General features: G+C 45.4%; 1 protein-coding gene across 2 annotated transcripts in view; it reads right to left on the minus strand.

Moving 5' to 3' along the window:
• SIM2 (SIM bHLH transcription factor 2) overlaps positions 1 to 20,364 on the minus strand; it is a 484,182-nt gene that overhangs the window by 70,810 nt on the left and 393,008 nt on the right. For both annotated transcript variants that reach the window (XM_085621287.1, XM_085621288.1), the window contains exon 7: positions 19,421 to 19,527. In XM_085621287.1, the coding sequence (XP_085477413.1) occupies positions 19,421 to 19,527 (107 nt within the window). The remainder of the gene's footprint in view (positions 1 to 19,420; positions 19,528 to 20,364) is intronic.

Raw genomic sequence — 20,364 nt, forward strand, 5'->3', positions numbered from 1 at the left:
TTGTTGAAAACATTTTTGGCCAGTGCTTTTTCTGAAATGTACCATGGTACAGAGATTCGATTGTGGCTGCTAAGATGGGCAGTCCTTTCCAAAGAGGGTAGAAACCTATTCCTGAAATCCTCAGAACTAGATACCTTAGCCTGCGGCAGAGCATATTGATTCAATGTTCCCTGTGTTTTTTCAGAATGGTTTCAGAGAGGGAGAGTTCTAAATTGTTTTTTAAAATTTCACAGCTGGTGCAACAACTATCAGTGATTCCCATTTAAGGTAGTAACTTTGGAAATCTTAATCAAACGTACTTCAACATCTATATTGACTTTTTAAAGAAATAAATGGGAATAAGCTCGCCGCTGCTACTCTGACTACGGTGTTTTCTGGACATTCCTGGGCTACCAATCCTGCAAAATCGGACTCTGCCTGTCCCCTGGGAGCTTGTGTTGAGTGGCCTTCTTGCCGGCGGGACTGCGAGGACCAGCCTGCATAGCGACGACATCACCGCTGCAGCTGGGGCCTCTTCCCGCCAGCTCCTCCCACCAGCACTATTTAAGACTGGCGGCCCCCGCTTCGCGGTTGCCGCTCGCCGCTGCTACTCTGACTACGGTGTTTTCTGGACATTCCTGGGCTACCAATCCTGCAAAATCGGACTCTGCCTGTCCCCTGGGAGCTTGTGTTGCGTGACCTTCTTGCCGGCGGGACTGCGAGGACCAGCCTGCATAGCGACGACATCACCGCTGCAGCTGGGGCCTCTTCCCGCCAGCTCCTCCCACCAGCACTATTTAAGACTCGCGGCCCCCGCTTCGCGGGAGCCGCTCGCCGCTGCTACTCTGACTACGGTGTTTTCTGGACATTTCTGGGCTACCAATCCTGCAAAATCGGACTCTGTCTGTCCCCTGGGAGCTTGTGTTGAGTGGCCTTCTTGCCGGCGGGACTGCGAGGACCAGCCTGCATAGCGACGACATCACCGCTGCAGCTGGGGCCTCTTCCCGCCAGCTCCTCCCATCAGCACTATTTAAGACTCGCGGCCCCCGCTTCGCGGGAGCCGCTCGCCGCTGCTACTCTGACTACGGTGTTTTCTGGACATTCCTGGGCTACCAATCCTACAAAATCGGACTCTGCCTGTCCCCTGGGAGCTTGTGTTGAGTGGCCTTCTTGCCGGCGGGACTGCGAGGACCAGCCTGCATAGCGACGACATCACCGCTGCAGCTGGGGCCTCTTCCCGCCAGCTCCTCCTCCTACTCATCTACTTCCCAATTAAAACGCCCTGTGCACACGCGCTAGCGGGACGCGCGCGGGACTCAGCACGGGGCGAAGACCAGGCAAAGAGCGGGCCGTTTGAGGCCGTTCGAGAACGGGCGAGACCGGGCCCGGGCCACCATCTATTGCGCTTCATTGGAGCTTGGGAGGATGACGGCAAGAGAAACAAGGAGCAAATCCACACTGGCCGCTGGTGCGGTAAAAGGTACTTTGGATACTTACTTTGCTAAAGCCGGGTCACTCTTGATCGATGAGATTACCATTTTGGAAAGGCGCATCTCCCAAGAAATTGACTGGGTCAGGAGGTCCTCGTTGGGCCCCCTGGCACATGCCACCACCCCGGTACAAACTTCTGATCATATGTCTATCAATGATGGGGGGACAAATGCCTTGCTTGACCTATCTGACCAATGCTATCCTACCACACACACCATTGATTGTGATATCTCTGTCCCCGTAGAGTTCAATATATTACCTCTACCAGAACCTAAGCCCCTTCCCCCCCCAATGATTGTAAATGGAAGTGTGTCCAATGAGGACGCAACTACTGTTAGGGTTAAGCAGATTGTGCAGTCACCACAGGGGGTGAGGGAAGGAGCTATCCCGAAGAGGAAGAAAAGGGCACAAACGGTAGGGGGAAAAAGTCAAAAAATTCAAAACATAACTCTTTGAGTGAGCACAACCAGCATGGTCCAGCCAGTAAGGGACCAATACAGACATCTAACAAAAGAACAATTACATCTAATTCCCCGGCTCATTCCTGTCGTAGTTTAAATGTGCCACCTGAGGAAGAGGTTTGTACCCAATCGGATGTTCGCACTATTCTGAGAAAAATACTCGATCCCATAGAAGATAGGCTAGCAAAGATGGAAATGAGTCTAGCGAACATCCATAAGGGAATTGCACAGTTAACTGCCTCCTCAAACATTTCTAGTCATAGCTTAAGTGTAGGGCTGTACCCTAGTGCCAAGACGCTTACATCAGCGCCAGCAGTGGATGAAGGGCGCCCCCCGCCTAGGCTCACACAGACACATCATTCCACACTATCACCTTCAGAATCTACAAACCCCCAAGCCCCAACTTGCATCACAAATGTAAAATTGAAAGAAAAATTAGTTGCATCCACAACCTCGGCACAGGGTAATGGCTTAAAACATAGAACAATCAATTTGCCACCAGAGGCCATTCCATACACAGTCATTCTAACAGGTATTCCGGAGTTAAAATCTTCTGTTAGAGACCGGTGGAGGCCCTAAAAAATAAGGTAATCCACTGGCTTTCTATCAATAGGCCTCTCCCGGAAGGAGTGCACAGCGAGGTTCTTATGGTAAGGAGAGTCCCATGGCTGGGCAGCACCAGGAAATCAATTCAAGGAGACTGCGTCCTGATTAATTTTAGGGACCCTCTCACTGTCTCGCATATATGTAATTGGCCGCAGTCTGCCCAGGGGTCCCTTATTAAATCCCACCCTTTATCCTTTTTCTATCCATCTGCAGGCTATGAGCAGATTGATGAGGGGTGGAATTTGGTACCCAGGAGAGGAGGAAGACGGACCCCTAGTGCAGGAGGGGTCCATCCTCCTTTTTCTAAACTTTCACAATATGACTACTTTCCCACCTACAACAGGTTTAGTAGCCTAGACACGGTGGATTGACCAAACAAGATGTTGGGGCAAGAGGATTCGGGTAAATCTATAAATCCACCAGACACTATATGCCCAGTAGTTCCCATAGGTAATGACATTTGTGAGGAGACAATCCTAAATGGAGACCCCTCTCCAAGGTTTTTTAGTTCACCGTGTAACATAACTGAGGCGATGGACATAAATATGACAATGGGGAATCAAGCCGCCATGGCTGCGCCCCGAAATTTATCCTTGGCAAGTTCCAATTGTTCTCCTCTCAAGATCCTGTCTTGGAAGGTGGCGGGCCTGGCCAATAAAATAAATTGCCCGGCCTGGTGCTCGTTCATCGAGGACAAAGACATTTGCCTGTTCCAGGAAACCTGGACGAGAGATGAAGCGATGTATACAGGTTTTGCCACATTTTCCATACAAGCAAAATGGGGGGGGGGAGAGGGCGGCCCTCGGGAGGTCTCGCAATTTGGGTAGCTAATGACCTGGGATGTAGGGCCACCATCCTTCCACTAAATACCAAGGACATTTTAGCCGTATTGTTGGAATGGCCAAACGCCCAACGTCTTTTGTTGATAAATATCTACTCCAGGCCAGTGACCATTACACAGGAGTTAAGCACTATTGGAGAGCTGGCACTTGCCCTCAATGAAATTCCGGAGGCGACGCCCCTATTAATAGGGGGCGACCTAAATTGTCACTACGAGCCCCTCGCGGGCATACTGGATGGCCTGGCACAGGAGGAGGACGTGCTGTGGTCTGTCCCCCAACTTCAAGCGTCGGCTCCTAGAGCTTGGTCCCCTCTAGCACTACAAATTACATCCCTAACCTTGAAATACGGTTTACGGGCTTGTAACGGAAGGTTAAAATCGGACATCCCGCCTAGTAATACCTACAATAGAGCGGGAAGGGAGTCAAGACTTGACTATATCCTGGTTCCTTTAGCAATGTGGTCCCTTATTAGAGACTTCTGGGTGATACCCAGAGAAGACAGCGACCACAACGCATTGGAATTGGATTATGATCATCCAGGTATTGAAACCGCAGGGAAGCAGAGGGTGGTATCTGAGGTGGGGCTTGGTCTGACGAACAACAGACGCAGAGTGAAATGGGAGAAATTAGCTTCCAATCCAGAGAATATGCCAAAGTTGTACGCCCGGGTAATTCCCATACTTGAAAAGGTTCAGGAATTGGGGATGTCTGGTATTACCCAGGACGCACATAAACAACTGGGGCAGCTGCATGATGATTTTACTAAAGCGGCGTCTGAATCTTTTACTATGATTTCAAAAAGCTCTAAGGGACGTGCTGTTGGCACCCTATGGTACAACACGGCATGCCGCAAGGCTAAAACCAATTTAATTACCGCAATAAAGGCGGCTGTGGGAAGTGCGGAAATTAGGGCAAAGAGAACGCTTTACAAATCCCTGATTACCAATGCTAAGACCGAATGGGAACACCAAAAATGGGAAAAACTTACTATTTCCCTGGCATGTGGGGACTCGCGCAAATTCTGGCGCTGTGTGAACACAGGCTCCGAAGAGCTGGTCTCAGCCATTGAGCCTAATATTTCTGCCAGGGCATGGAAAGACCACTTCCAGTCCCTTTACACGCTACCCGAAGGGGCAAGGACCATACCCACCCAGACGCCCAGCGTTGGTGCGAAAGGGGTACCATTTACAACTAAAGAGGTCCGTGCAGCTATTGTTGGGTTGGCATCAGGCAAGGCGCCAGGTTTGGATGGCCTGCCGGGTGACCTTTTTAAACAAGAGCCAGATGTCTGGGCACCTTATTTAACGTTCTTATTTAATTCCATTTTGGAGGGCATGGAGGTGCCAGCTAGTTGGCTGGGCGCAGAGATTGTCCCCATATTTAAAAAGGGTTCGCCTCTGCTCCCAGCCAACTATAGACCCATTAGTCTCATCGATGTTCCCCAAAAGATCTTTGGGAGACTGATGCTCAATCGACTACAGTTTTGGATAGAGGAACACGAAATCCTGAGCCCTTATCAAGCAGGGTTCAGAAGAGGCGTTTCAACTACTGACCAGATTTTCCGCCTGAATCTTCTATATTGGAAGACTGTGCTAATAGAGGGCGGAAGTCTGTATACGGTGTTCGTGGACTTACGAGCGGCTTTCGACCTAGTCCCCAGGGACAAACTATTGGCCATCCTGACTGACCTGGGGGTTCCCGCTGACATTTTAATAATACTGAAAAGATTACACCAGGGAAACTTTGCCAGAGTAAGATGTGGAAGGGGGGGAGGAGTCCTTTCGGATGGTTTTCCCGTTGACAGGGGGGTCAGACAGGGCTGTGTGCTTGCACCGACCCTGTTCTGCCTCTTTGTCAACGGGGTTATTAGCCATCTAAACGGACTGAACAATACCGACGCACCCAGGTTGGCGGGCACCAGGGTCTCAGCCATAATGTTTGCAGACGATACCCTGCTGCTCTCCAAATCCCCTATGGGTATACAACGGGTGCTGGACGGTTTTGCGAACTTCTGCACGAAATCCGGTTTGGAGATCAATGCTTCCAAAACCAAGTATATGATCTTCAACCCGTCCCCCTCAACACGCCCAAGTCCCCTGATAGGGTGCTCCAGATTGGAGAGGGTTTACACGTTCGACTATCTGGGGGTAACAATCAACCAGTCTATGGCTTGGGATTCACACAAAATTAAGGCAAACCTGAAACTGATTCAGATGACGGGTGGCATATCCAGGATGGCAAAGGGTCTGATTTACAAGCCACTCGGTCCCCGCCTCCAAATCTATAAAACTCAGGCAAGAGGGGCAGTGACATATGGGGGAGAAATATGGGGGCATTCTGCTGACCAGAAATTGCAGGTTACGGAGAACAACTTCCTGAGGCAACTGACAGCGTTACCATCCAGCACCCCACTCCTCCCATTAAGATTAGACTTGGGCCTAAGATCCATCACAGAGGAGCTGGCACTAAAACCCATAACCTTCTGGCTCAAAATATGGAGCTCACCGGAATTGCTTAGTTATAGAGTTGAGCTTCAAGAGGTCCTGCGTCTTGTGAAAGCCGTGCAAATCCCATGGCTAAAACACATTAAACAGACATGCGAATCATTAGGAAGATTGGATTTGTGGTTGGATCCAGAAAATGCGTGTTGTCGGACTTCACGAAAATCCATCACCAAGGCTTACTATGAACACAGTTTACATGTTGTAATTGAGAGTGTCCGGGAGGGCTCTTTAACCGAATGTTTTCTGGCCATCAAGGATTCGTATCGTCTGGAGCTCGTTCTAGACGATATTGGACCATCGATCACAAGGAAGCTATATATGCAATGGCGATATAGCACCCTCCCATTTGGGGCGCACACAGCTCGCTGGACACATTCCCAGATTTCAGGACAATGCCAAGGCTGTGCTTGCTTGCGAGAGACTGATTTGCACGTTATATTCTTTTGCCCCGCCTACCAAAAAGCAAGGAAGTATTGGCTCGTCCCACTTTTAAAAAATCTTGGTTTTAGGCAGTACTTACCAGCATACAGAGTTTTAAAAACAGACTTATCGGCTCCGATTGTATTTGCAGTTGCTAAATACCTAACTACAATGTGGTTTAGTCGTAACCGATGTATTAAGCTGTCCAGAATTGATTGAACATCTTTGATGATTTTAGATTAATTGTTTTATGCTTGGTTCTTTAAATTTTATTATGTGTGACATGTTTTTCTTTTTCTTCTGTATATTTGTCGCATTCTTTTATGGTCCTAGTGACCGAAATAAAGCTGAAATAATAATAATAAATCACGTTCAGCTGGTTGTCAATTTTCAATACATAAATTGGTCCAAATACTGGTTCTTGGCCTTTCTCCTATTAAGCGTTTCCTTCTGAAAGCCCTTCTTATAAAATTCTCCAAAGGCTTGAATGATCTCTTCTATTTGATAAAGCAGAAACTATTTATTAATTTATTAGTAACATACATTGATTGTTATTTCTAAATAGATGGGTAGTTCGTTGTCTACTTTTTCACTATCCCGTAATGAGCACTCAGTTGCTTGCAGTTTTCTTCAGCCAACTTTGCTTCAGATCTTTAAATCTCCCCTTTAACTTGACCTCAATAGGTAACTAATGAAAGGTGCCTGCTACTCTTGTATCTAACTCATCAATCTCTTTGGCATGTTGGTCCTTCAGTTCGAAACATCATGATGTGTTCTCTTTTTTTACTTCCTCTGTGTGATAGGAAGGTTTCTGCATTCTTATACAGCTCAAAAAGCCAAATATTAATTTGCATCAACCAAAACTGTCAATTTTAGATGTAGAAATTTTAGATATTTTTTCTTACCTCTTACAGGTAAATAATTGTCTTGCTTGCTTTTGACTCAGTGGTGGCTAGCAAGAATAATAGCAAAAAGAACCCAGATCTTTTTACTGGGGGAGAATGTTTTCATTGTCAGCATTGCGTCCATCATTTGTTTGCTGTAACACTTTTCGCCCTAAGTGAGATGGGTATCCCCAGACGTGGGTCCCTCGCTCACTGTGCCACTGGATTCAAGCTAGCCTGGCTGAAGAAGGGTGACATACCCTGAAACCAGTCCCAGGATGCGTGTTTCCGGTCCAGGGCATACCTGGCCTGGCAGTTCGGTCTGGACTGTTCCCATGGGGCACAGCGTCAAGACTGATTTGCATATGGCTGGGTTCAAACTGGGGTGGCGTAGTGGGCAAAAGAACGATGGAGTTAACGCAGATCTTTTGACTGAGGGATTATCATTTGTTTGCTGTAACACTTAGTAAGCATAATAGGGCCTGTCCTGAAATGAAAATGTGAGCAGCTTCTAAAATAGAAGACAATATTTATCCCTGAATATTGACGACGGGGAACAGAATAATGTAAATCCCTGTGATCACCATGATTACATTGCAGACATCCAAAGCACTCCAACCATCCTCAATCTTTGTTGAGCAGCTGCAGTTAAAGCCCTTTTGTGGCATCATGATGTGCTATGGCATACCCAGCAACAGGATTTTTTTTTTAAACGTTATTTATGTATTCATGCAGAAAAACTTAGAAGCATGCGACCTAGTAAAAAGAATATTAAACTGGCACGCTGATAGGTAAAACTTAGCTTTTACAAAGGTTTGTCTTTGAGATGGATTGGCACCCGGTTCACTGGACACATTCACCCCATGGAAAACCTCGATATTTTGCCGTACCGGGAGATCTTTCACGTTTGCGCTGGTTAGCATGGACAAGAGCCTAGAAATAACGAGCGTTCTGCTAGTTCATTAGAAGGCATTAGTGTCCATTAGTTGCTTAGATTGTCTTTAAATAGCTGGGAGGCACTTAGTGAGGTCAGAATTTGTGTCTTTTGACCTGGACAGGACAATCCTGGAGTAGTACCGGGCTTGGTGTGGCTGCTGATGTTGGATCATACCAAGACCGCCCTAGATTGAACTCAGTACTCTGAGGATAACAAGTGAGCTGACGTGTGTGAGCACGTTTTTTGTTTGAGGGGGTAATATTTGCATTCCCAAAGACATAGCATTTAAGTATATGCTCTTTTGTTTAAATGACATTAGAACATCATGCCTTTACTATGCATTTTTGTGATACATCAAACTAATATAAATAATATTTATTTTCTTTCTATAGTGGGTCTCACCCAGGCCTTAATTTGCTAAGAACCGTGTCCTCATCTGGTGCTTATGTGTTTAGTAAAAGTGCCTGTAGTTGTTAAAGGATACCTGTGTGTGGCCCATTATTCCATATCTTTGCTCTCTTCTCCTGCCTTCCCTAATGTTCCTGTCCATGTTGGTTTTGTAAGTGTGAGATGTGTGGCTGTCATTTTCTTGCACTATTGACAGTTGGTATGTGAACCTGGCATGATACACTGGCATAATGGTTTGTGTTTACTGTTTACTTTGTGCATATTTTCGCATTTGATTATGTTCACTGCGCAGCCACCGTGACCAACTTACTGTATGTTGACTGTTTGACATCGATGTTTTTGGCTTTTGCTTTCCTCTCAGCCTTACACTGTACATCAAAAGACACCCTCAGGGATTGGCCCTCTGTCCTCCACCCTAACTCTGCATGATCTGACATGTTCAGGTGATCAGGAAACGGATTCTTCCTTTTCACTGACGCCAAGGCTCTCATTTGGAGCTAAACACCCAATCACATTTGGCTCATATTCAACAGGCTTCCACGGCTTGTCTGCAAGATGCTGCCTCAGGGATGATCAGTCATCATCTCAAACTACTCTCTGAAAGGAGTGAGATACTAATAATGAGAGGGTCTATTTCCTTTTGGCCCAACTCTTGGACCCCCCACCCCACCCCTCACAAGACACTCCACGTCTCTGGACAATTCAGATTCTGAAGTAAATCTCAGATATGGCATATGTATCCTTCTGAAGAGCACTTTACTCCAGATCTTTCCCCAAGCTTTGCTGACCTGATCCTACTGGCTTATTCTTATCACATTCATGTTATCTCATGGATGCCTCATTGAGGTTGATCCTCACGCTTTATAATAGTAATTCATTCATTCGTGCATCACTGCACTCTACTTCACACCTCTACCTCATTTGTCACCAACATCTTTCTGATGACCTCACCTCACTCTGTACCACAACTATCTATCTCTCTCACACACAATACTTAATCTATCCCTCACCATTCCTTCTCTACCTTTCCTCTCTACCCCCTCTCTTTCTCTCTACCTCTGTTCCCGTTTCCTCACCTCTATCACTAACTTACTCATTCTTATTAATGCTTTTTCTTCCTTTATAGCTGTGTTTGTCTACTGTTAGCCCCTCTCTGTCTCTCGTCTGTCTCTGCACCTCCTTGTGTAGTTCACCTCTTGTCCCACTCACCTATTTATACATTTCTCAAACCCACCTGCCTGTTGCTAACTTTCTCCACCTCACAGCTCTGTCTGCTTCACCACCCCTCTTAACATCTGCACCAACCTCACTTCTCTTATTCTACCTTACCTGTCTCTCTACTTCACCTCTTCTTTCTGTCCCTTTGCCCCACTTTCTAAACCTTTCTCCGTGCCTCACTCATCTTTTACTTGACCTTTCTTTCTATACCTCTTATCATTTTGCTCTTCTATCTACACCACCCCCTTTCACTAATTTGCATCTCTCTACACTACTTTCAGTACCTTACCTCTCTACTTATCTATCTCTAAAGCACACTCTCTACTTCTGTGTAACCCACCTCTCTTTCTGTGTTACATATCTTGTTTAATCCCATTACCCTCTTTCTCTCATCATTGCCTTCTCCCTTTTCTAGTTGTCTTTACTTCACTCTGAAACCCTATCTATATCCCTTCCTCTCTTTCTCTACCCATCTCTTCCTGTTTCTTCCTACCTGCATCTTTCTTTCTCACTACCTCTCCCTTTTTCTACTTCATCTTTGACCCCTTTTTCCCTCTACTACACCTCTCCACACTGCTTCAGGTTCTGAGCCTAAACAACAATCAAATGGTTTTTGCTGTGGTAACCTATTGGCAGCCTGTAGGTCAAACACATCCTTATTTTCAGACTATTCTTCAGATAAAATATTAACAGCAGGCCCTTTGTGGTATAACAGCACAAGCTCCTGAGCTACGTTGTTTTGTCAGCATTTCAGCTGGCTGTGGTGTACTGTTCTTATAACAATAATCTGAACAATACTATGATGTAAACTACATATGTCTACCTTCCCAATTGATTGTGGATTCTGTTTAGCAAGCTAACGAATGCCTACACTGATCTTAAACTAGGGTGCATAAATTAAGTTGAAAGGATTACTTTCTGATTGACCATCCAAAGTTATCTTTGGCAAAGGAACAGTACTATGAGTGATGGCACCTTATGGGAGCACTGAGCCATCCCGAGAACATATGCTGTCAGATTGCTCTTTCTTAATAACTGGAAGCTTTACATCTCTGGCAAATTGTATATCCACACAACTGCCTGTAGCTCCAAGGTCTTCCAAAATGGCTAACTCCCCCACCTCTTAGATGTGGTGCACAAGTGGTAGGTCATTTAGCTGCTCCACCTCCGCGAGTCTCCCCGCCTGCTGTAGCTCCCGCAACCCGGAAGCTCAAGCGCACCACCACGAGCCGGCCCTTCCACAACAGGTCGAGCCGCGCGCCACAACGATAGGCTGACTGCGGCTGCACACTCTGCCCGTTCTGCAGTGCCAAAATGGAGGGAAGCTGCTGAAACCACCATGAGCCGTACTCTCGGACTCCCGGACTCCCAAGCTCAGGTAATTAGGTTTTATTTATGCTTATCTTGGTAGTTTTTTCTTCCGGAGAGAAAGGAAAGGAAGCCGTTTTTACCCACAGCCTTATCGAGTCAAAAGTAGAAGGTTAGAACCGATATTCAGCGTGCTATTCCATAAGATATGCCGCGGAACGCCGGAGCTCCTCGATGCCAGTTCATAACTCACTGAGTTATAGTAGATTGATTATAACTTGTGACCTGCAGATAACATCACCTCTGTTGCAAAAGCAGTAACCTACTGAGCTTTACTGAGCTTTACAAATTAACTACAAATCACTGACTTGATGTTATACGTTTCCAGCAAGCACTTTAACCTTCAATGCTATTTTATGATGAGCCAAATCTGTGACTAGACAACACAAAGATTTCTGCCGCAAGTGCATTCACTACCAAGTAGATCACTGACCTTTCATTTCAGGGATTTTGCAGCAGTTTCAAAGCCTTATTATTAGAGCTTTTCATTGCTCAAAAGAGGTAATTTCTGCCGCTCGCTGGCGTGGACACAGGAGAACTTTGTCCCTTTTTTAAACTTTTACCACTGAGGAGTTTTATTCACGATATCTTGTGTGCTGTACCTGGAGCCCGTTTCCTGCTGGGACTGCGAGGACCAGGGTGCGCTGCTGTGCAACCGGATTGAGCGCACCTGGTCACTCTTCCCGGCTCCTCCTCCTCCTCTCTCGCCTACATAACGCCTCGCGGCCCCCGCTTCGCGGGTGCCGCTCGCTGGCGTGGACACAGGAGAACTTTGTCCCTTTTTTAAACTTTTACCACTGAGGAGTTTTATTCACGACATCTTGTGTGCTGTACCTGGAGCCCGTTTCCTGCTGGGACTGCGAGGACCAGGGTGCGCTGCTGTGCAACCGGATTGAGCGCACCTGGTCACTCTTCCCGGCTCCTCCTCTTCCTATTTAATTCCCGCGTTTACTACCGCGTTGCGGGACGCGTTGCGGGGCGAAGCCCGGGCAAAGGGCGGGCCCGTTTAAGCCCGTTCAAGCACGGACAAGACTGGACCGGGCCCTGTCCCTTTCCTCCACTCCTTCGCCGCGCACAGGAAGCAAGTCACTATGGATACACGAGGTAAACTAACGAAATCACAACCGATAGTATCTGGAACACTGGATAATTTTATTATCAGGGCGAACTCTGTAATCCAAGGCGAACTGAACTTACTAGAAAGGCGTCTATCTGACGGAATTGCCAGTACACGTAGGTCATCTTTGGGCTTAATCGCATCTGCAGGCTCCCCTACAAACCTCGATGACTCACAAGCAGCATTGATGGACAGTATTGATCGTACAATTGAATCTTTATTATTTGACTTAAGATCTAGCTCCCCCTCATGTAGAGATACTCTTCAACCAATCCCTGAGGGTACGGATCATATTATGCACTCCCGATTGCCGGACCGGATGCTAAATCGAGCACAGTATATTGAGGAGGGTGCTGTTCCAAAAAGAAAACGTGTGGGGGCCAATAAGAGAGGGAAAAAACCTAGACTTGATAGACCTCATACTAGTACTGTTAAAGCACCTATTCCAACATGTACTAGGCCTGCCCAAGTCAACAGTGGCACTCTCAAACCATCATTAGAACAAACTGCATTGACGTCTAATACACCCGTACATGTCTCTGATTGTGACTCAGAACCCGATGAGGCCTCCTGCCGATATAATGATATTGTAAAAACTGCTATCAAGGGTCTTCTTACTTCATTGACTGTTAGGTTTGATGCAATTGACATTAGGCTTAAGGAAATAGAAAGGGTCGTTACAGCCCCGGCAAATGTATTAGTAAGCAGAGCCAAACCGTGTGCTGTATGTGAAGCAAGAAAAGCGGACTCACATTTTTCCTCCCTTCCTATTCCCTTGGGCTCTCCAAACCCACTCCAAAGGAAGGAAATCCTTCCACTTGGAACCCGTGATCCTATGTCAAATATACCAGAACCTACTCCAACTATTTCTCTGCTGGTATCCCCTGCCTTACAACATACATCCTCTGTGCCTGCTCAATGTCAATCACAATCCCAAACTAAGAACATAGTTACAGTACCCATCCCACAACATGCAGATTCGGACCAAAATAACAAGGATCCAAGAGCCAACACTAATTCAAATACGGCCCTAAAAAATAGGAGAAATATAATCAATCTCCCACCAGAAGCCTCACCTTATGTCGTTGTTCTAACAGGCGTCCCGCAACTTGTTAATTCATCGCCTGAATCCTATGCATCTCTAAAAAACAAAGTCATTAACTGGCTCAACAAGCATAGGCCTCTCCCCCCGAATGTAAGGTCACAGGTTCTAATGGTTAGAAGGGTTCCTTGGCTCGGTAGCACTACAAAGAACATTAAGGGTGACTGTATTTTGGTTAATTTCAGCAACCGCTTAACAGCTCCCTATATTCTCAATTGGACTGGTGGTAATAGTACTTCCATTATTAATTCTTTGCCTCTGTCTTTTTTCTATCCCCCAATTCATACTTTTTTCCAGGATGATACGGATGATAATTGGTTTAAAGTTGGGGGCAATGGGGCTAGAGGCAGGCTTAGGCGCGTCCATTTCGATGAGCCTATGTCTTCTGGCTATTCAACTTTTAACAGGTATGCCTGTCTCGAGGATGTCGATTGACTTCCCCAGGAAGGCTTTACTTCTGTTTTACCTCCTCCAGTGCTTCCACTTTCTAATTGCCATCCCATCTCACCTGTTTCTATTCCTGTTCCTATTACCACTCCTACTTCTCCGAATTTGTGTGAGTCTCCCGCTGGTAAAATTTTTGTAGCTCCTTCCAATTGCACAACAAAACATAAAGTGCTCTCATGGAACATAGCCGGTCTACCCAGTAAACTTGACTGCCCAATTTGGGGTTCCTTTATAGACCTTCACCAAATTTGTTGCTTTCAAGAAACCTGGGCAAGACAAGATTACCATCGACTGGGTTATGCTACTTATTCAATTCCGGCGGTGTGGGCCGGACGTGGCCGCCCTTCTGGCGGTTTGACTACTTGGGTTGCCACTCACCTAGGATGTACTGTTACTAAATTTGAAACTGGGTCTGATGATATTCTATGCTTAATATTGGATTGGGGCTTAGATAACAAACTGGCGGTGATTAATGTATACGCCAGACCCGTGAATTTTTGTGCGGAATCCCGGGTGATTGAGGCCCTTTCGAATGTTTTAACTGGAATACCCGACCACATAATGCTTCTTATAGCTGGTGACTTTAACTCTCATTTTGAACCACTCGAGGGCTTGGTGGATCAAATAAACCTGGAAGAGGACGAAATCTGGAATATCCCTCAGGTTTCTGGTCCAATGGCTAGGGCCTGGACACCTTTGGCTATCCAGATTACCTCCTTGACAATGGTCCACTCTATTAGGGCTTGCAATGGTCGAACTATTCTAGATAACCCTCCTAAGCCCACATTTAACAAACCAGGTAGAGAGGCCAGGCTTGATTATATTTTTGTTCAAGCCAAGGACTGGAATAGAGTCCTTGATTTTCAAGTCATCCCAAGGGGGGAGAGCGACCATAATCCTCTTATATTGGATGTCTCCTTATCTGGTTTGTCCCCTATAGATTTAGCGTCACCACCTAATTCGGAGCCATCGGACTCAGCTATTCTCTCTAATAATAAGCGGAGAATTAAATGGACCAAAATGGTTCGCAATGATAAAGAAATATCCCAAGTTTATGCTGCAGTCGCCTCGGTTCTAAACAATATAGCGGAGATCCTAGAGCAGTATTCCCCTCCAAATTATCACGAGAAACTGGCAACTGCCCATCAGGAATTGTTTCTTATGCTGTCTGGGTTATTTAACCCTATTACTCCTTGTAAAAAGGGATTTGTCAACCAGCCTAACTGGTACAATAAGACCTGCAGATCGGCAAAGAGCGACCTGCTCGGTGCTATAAAGAACAAAGCCTCTAAAGCTGACATCCAACACAAGAGACAGATTTATAGATCCCTGATACATTTTGCCAAATTGGAATGGGCTTCTGAAAATTGGGATAATTTAACATCTGCCCTAAAATCAAGAGATTCGAGGAGATTTTGGTTGATTGTATCTACTGGGACAACCGAACCTCCCGCAATTGTAATTAATAACATTGCCCCAGAAGCCTGGGAAACCCACTTTAGTACTCTCTATAGGGGCCCGACGTCTGCTCCTGCGAGCCCATTACACGCAGTACCAAGCTGGGACCACCTAATTTTTACCTTAACTGAAACCCAGCTTGCAATTTCCCAACTTCCTGCTGGGAAAGCACCAGGATTGGATGGGGTACCAGGTGATTTGTATAAACACGAACCTAGTGTATGGGCACCATATCTTACATTACTGTTTAACGCCATCCTCGACGGCTTGCCTATTCCCCCTACTTGGTTAGGCGCCGAAGTTGTGCCTATCTTTAAAAAAGGTTCCCCACTGTTGCCAGGGAATTATAGGCCTATTAGCTTGATAGACGTTGCACAAAAACTCTTCTCGAGGTTGATCCTGAATCGTATTATGGATTGGGTTGAGTCATCTGAGATCTTGAGCAACTATCAAGCTGGCTTCCGAAAGAGCGTTTCCACAACTGATCAGATCTTTAGGTTGTGTATGCTCTTCTGGAAAACAGTAAAGATAGAGGGGGGGTCCCTCTATACAGTTTTTGTCGATCTCCGCGCGGCTTTCGACTTAGTTCCCCGCACAAAATTATGGACCGTGCTACAAGATTTAGGCCTTCCAGGGCCTCTCTTGCACATACTGGTGCGTCTCCATACTAATAACTATGCGAGGGTAAGATGTGGGAGAGGTGGCAGCCTCTCAGCTAGTTTCCCTGTTGAAAGAGGGGTAAGGCAGGGGTGTGTCTTGGCGCCCACGCTGTTTTGCCTTTATGTAAATGGTCTCATTTCTCATTTAAATGATGTACCCAACAGAGATGCTCCACGTCTTGCGGGTACTGGCATTTCGGCCATTATGTTTGCCGATGATACGTTGCTTCTAGCCAAGACCCCTATGGGGTTACAACGTGTCTTGGATGGTTTTGTATCCTTCTGTATTGATCGGGGGTTGGAGATCAATACGGCTAAGACCAAATTTATGATCTTCAACCCCCCTAGGTCCCTTCGACCTAATCCTACCATAAATGGAACCAGCTTAGAAAGAGTCCACACTTTCGAGTATTTGGGTCTAACACTCAACGAGAAAATGACCTGGTCTCATCACCAGATCAAATCAAATTTAAAGTTAAATCAAAGGGTAGGGGGAATCCTGAAATTATGGAACCAATCTATGACCCATCCGATTGGTCCACCCCTGGAAATCTATAAAATGCAGGCTCGTGGGGCTTTAACTTATGGCGGCGAACTCTGGGGCATTGATTGTGCCCCTGAGATTGCCGCTACGGAAAACAAGTTCTTACGGAACCTGTCTGCCCTTCCACCTAGCACGCCGTTACTTTCCCTTAGGCTCGATATGGGACTAAGACCGATAAGGGAGGAACTTGGCGTGAAGCCTTTAACTTTTTGGAGGCGTCTCTGGACAACCCCTGAACTTTTGAGTTATCGCTCTGAACTTATGGAACTCTACCTTCACCCAGCCCTGGGCAAAATCCCATGGCTGAATTATGTCAAAAATGAATTTATTAAGCTGGGCCTTCAGACCCATTGGACAAAACCCCTAGAGGCCTGTGCGACTATACCCCGTAAAGAACTTGTTGCACTATACCACAATTTTAATCTCTCGGCAACTCTTGCAAATGAGAACTTGGGATCAATGACCACTACTTTTTTAATCACTAAGGATCACTATAGATTGGAAACCGCCTTGAATGACATTAATCCTGTCGCCCTGAGAAAACTATTTTTACAATGGCGATATAACGCACTCCCAGTTAGAGCACTCACCAGTAGGTGGCACCCGCCTACCGTAAAAAATTGTCCTACATGCTCTAGTGAGCTGGAGGACGATATTCATTTAATGTTTTTTTGCCCTATGTACACTAAACCTAGGAAGAAATGGATTGCTCCTATTTGTAGGAGTTGGGGATTTAGACGACATTTAGATGCCTATAGGCTGATGAAAAGTGATTTATCCCGTTCTACCGTTTTTGCTATTAGCAAGTACCTAGCAGCAATATGGTATATTAGAAGAATTCACCTGCCGAAATGAAATGTAAATTGTTTATCCTTGGCTAGGACTATGTTGCAATTCACCTATTCGTAACTGTATTCTCCCCAGTTTATAGTGTATCTTTTATCAATGAATGGTTTCTTTCTTTAAGATAATCTGTGTGATTCAAATGTATTTGTATGATTTCTTTTATGATTCACTGAATCGAAATAAAGATTTGAAAGGTAGATAATAAGTCTGTGTCTTTCTCTTTACATCTTACCACACCAATTTGCATAGGTTCTGTAGTATCATCATTCGAAACAACTGTTGTTGATTCCCTTGATCTAGCTATTCTTGCACACCATGTTTTGCTTTCCTCTTTTGTTTTTTGTGCTCCTCACGTACAGATCTAATCAATCTGTAATATAAGATCATTCATGTTGTAAAATTTGGGCAGAGGATAAATATGTAATAACAAATATTTCAAGTCCTGCTTCAACCTCTAAACAAATAGCAACTCTTTGTTGCTCAGGCCTTTAAGATTCAAGAGCCAGTCTATTTAATGAACTCAAATAAGCCACTAAGGGCCAGATGTACAAAGCATTTTTTTGGTCGCAAATGGCCCAATTCACACAATCGGGCCGTTTACGACTGGAGAAATGTTTTCACAATGTACAAAATGCAAAATTGGATTCAGTAACTTGTTACCAAATCGCATCTTCCATTTGCGATTCGGTGTTAGGAATAAGTGTGTTTAGGGCGTCCCTTCCAAATACCCAATCATTGCAGAATGTATTATTGGTTTGCGACCGAATTCCGGTTGCAAATCAGTAATACTTTACCACCAGTTTAAAACTGGTGGTAACCCATTCACAAAGGGGAAGAGGTTCCTAGGGGAACCCTTCCCCTTTGAAAATGTAAATAAATTTTTTTAAGAGCCGGCAGTAGTCCCAGGACCATTGCCTACTCTTAAAAATGAAACTTCAAGGTTTAATTAATTTAATTTTAAACACATCCTTTTTTCCTCTAAGGAAAACGGGCCATTTTCCTTTAGGGAAAATGGGCTGCATTAAAAAAAATTGCTTTATTAAAAAGCAATTACAGACATGGTGAACTGCTGACCTCAGCAGGTCACCATCCCTCTCCTGAGATTCCTAAGTGTTCGTAAACTGCGACCTACGTCATTAATATTCATAGGCTAGGTCGAATTGAGACCCGCAAGGAATCCCTAAATGAAACTCAACGAGCTTCATACATTAAGAATACCAATTTCTAAATTGTGATGAGAGAATCACAATTAGGAAATCTGTATACTTAATGTTTGTACATCTAGCCCTAGATTCTTATTTATTTTTCTAATTTATGAACTCACTGCCCACTGATAGCTAAATTTGACGTTAATTAACATTAAGTCTGAATTCAGTGAGAACCCCATTTCAATCATGCAGTTTGGGGTTCTTATAGTTGACTAATGCCACTGCCCAAGATGCAGCATATCCACTAAAGTAAGAAACCAAAAAAGCCACTTGAGACTGGTCACCAGGAGACTTCACTGCATAAGACAAAAAGGTAGTTTACAAGGGCCTCCAATGAATATTTCAGATGGAGGTAAGTGAATGAAAGGGGTAGGCGCAGTAACTATTACTGTTCCACCAGAGGTAGACATACCTGACCCAGTACTAACTGAACCGATGTCTGTAGTCTTGGAAGATGAAGCACCCTCATCCGCAAAGTTATTTGTCTATACTGGAAAGCCTCGACTTGTTTAGACTAAGCTGATGTCTCTGTCCTATGTGCAGCCAACTCCTGTGTCAATCTGTGTGTTTCTGACTTAAAGGCACCAATATCAATATGCAGCTGTTGTAATGAAGTGTTCAAACGAGTCCATGTCTGATTGAGCGTCTCTCCATGCTACTAGGAGAGGTCATCGAGGGCTGGTCAATCTATCAGATCTTCAATCCCAATCTGGTTAACTGGACTACCACTACTACCAATTGGGGTGGAATACAGGTAGTGAAAGATTACACAATACTAATTTTGTGACAATTTCTACATCAAATGCAATTTTCAGTGCAATGTGCTAAGAAAGAGCATATAAATCGAGTGGGAAAGCACCAGGACAATCAATCATATAAAAGAATCTCACTACAGAAGGGATTGAATGTCTTCTTACTTACGTAGGTGATGGGCATATCTGATGTGGAATACGTCACAGCCGTGCACATGATGGTAGAGGGTTTTTTCGATGAGGTCTTGTGGCTCGTAGCCAGTCAGTTCTGCCACCCTAGAATTGTATAATGGTACAATCAGTAACATCTTGAAGAAACATTCTGTTTATTGTTGTGGCATACCCCTATGAACTGTGTCAATCCTTAAAGACTCCTTAAAGTGAAAGTCCATTTTTTCCAGCATGATTTTTAGGTGGCAGCCTACCAGACAATGTAGCTGTCTGGTTTGCTGAAGACATCTTGGAGACTTTCAGAAAGTTGACCCAGGACTGCATTCTGCCCGTTGAGTACCATTGGCTTTGTGGTTTGTAACTCACATTTTACTGGCTTTCTATTCTCTGGCTTTATGTACTTTAGGCTCTACAGGTTCAGTTCGTCCCTCCCGTTGCCTGAACCGTAATGACTAAGCCTGGGCAAAGCACTACGCTACGCTCGCGTTGTTTGCGAAGTTTGCGCTACTTCGCACTACGCGAATTGCACGTAGCACAGTGCAAACATGCTTAGCATAGCATTGCGTAGCGCAGCGGTCATTTTTTGCTTGCTCGCAGTCCTCAACATCAAGTTGGCGACCGCGAGCAAGCAAAATGACATCCCGGCGAGTCTTTTTCCTTGTTCGCGATCAGCAACATCAAGTTGCCGATCGCGAGCGTGGAAAATAAACATCCCGGCGAGATTCTCAACGCGAGGAGGTCAGGTTTCTCATTGCGAGTGGTCGCGTATGCTCGCGACCGCGCGCGATGAGAAACTACCAGTCCGCGTTGAGAAAGCTGCCGCTCAAGTAAAAATCTACTCGAGCGGCAGAAAACTACAGCTCGCACTGTGCAAGATGCCGTTTTCAATGATTGCACAGTGCCGGATGCTTGTCCGCACTGTGCAATCATTGAAAACGGCAT

Source organism: Triturus cristatus, chromosome 8 (assembly GCF_964204655.1).
Source record: "Triturus cristatus chromosome 8, aTriCri1.1, whole genome shotgun sequence".
NCBI classification, from domain to species: domain Eukaryota; kingdom Metazoa; phylum Chordata; class Amphibia; order Caudata; family Salamandridae; genus Triturus; species Triturus cristatus.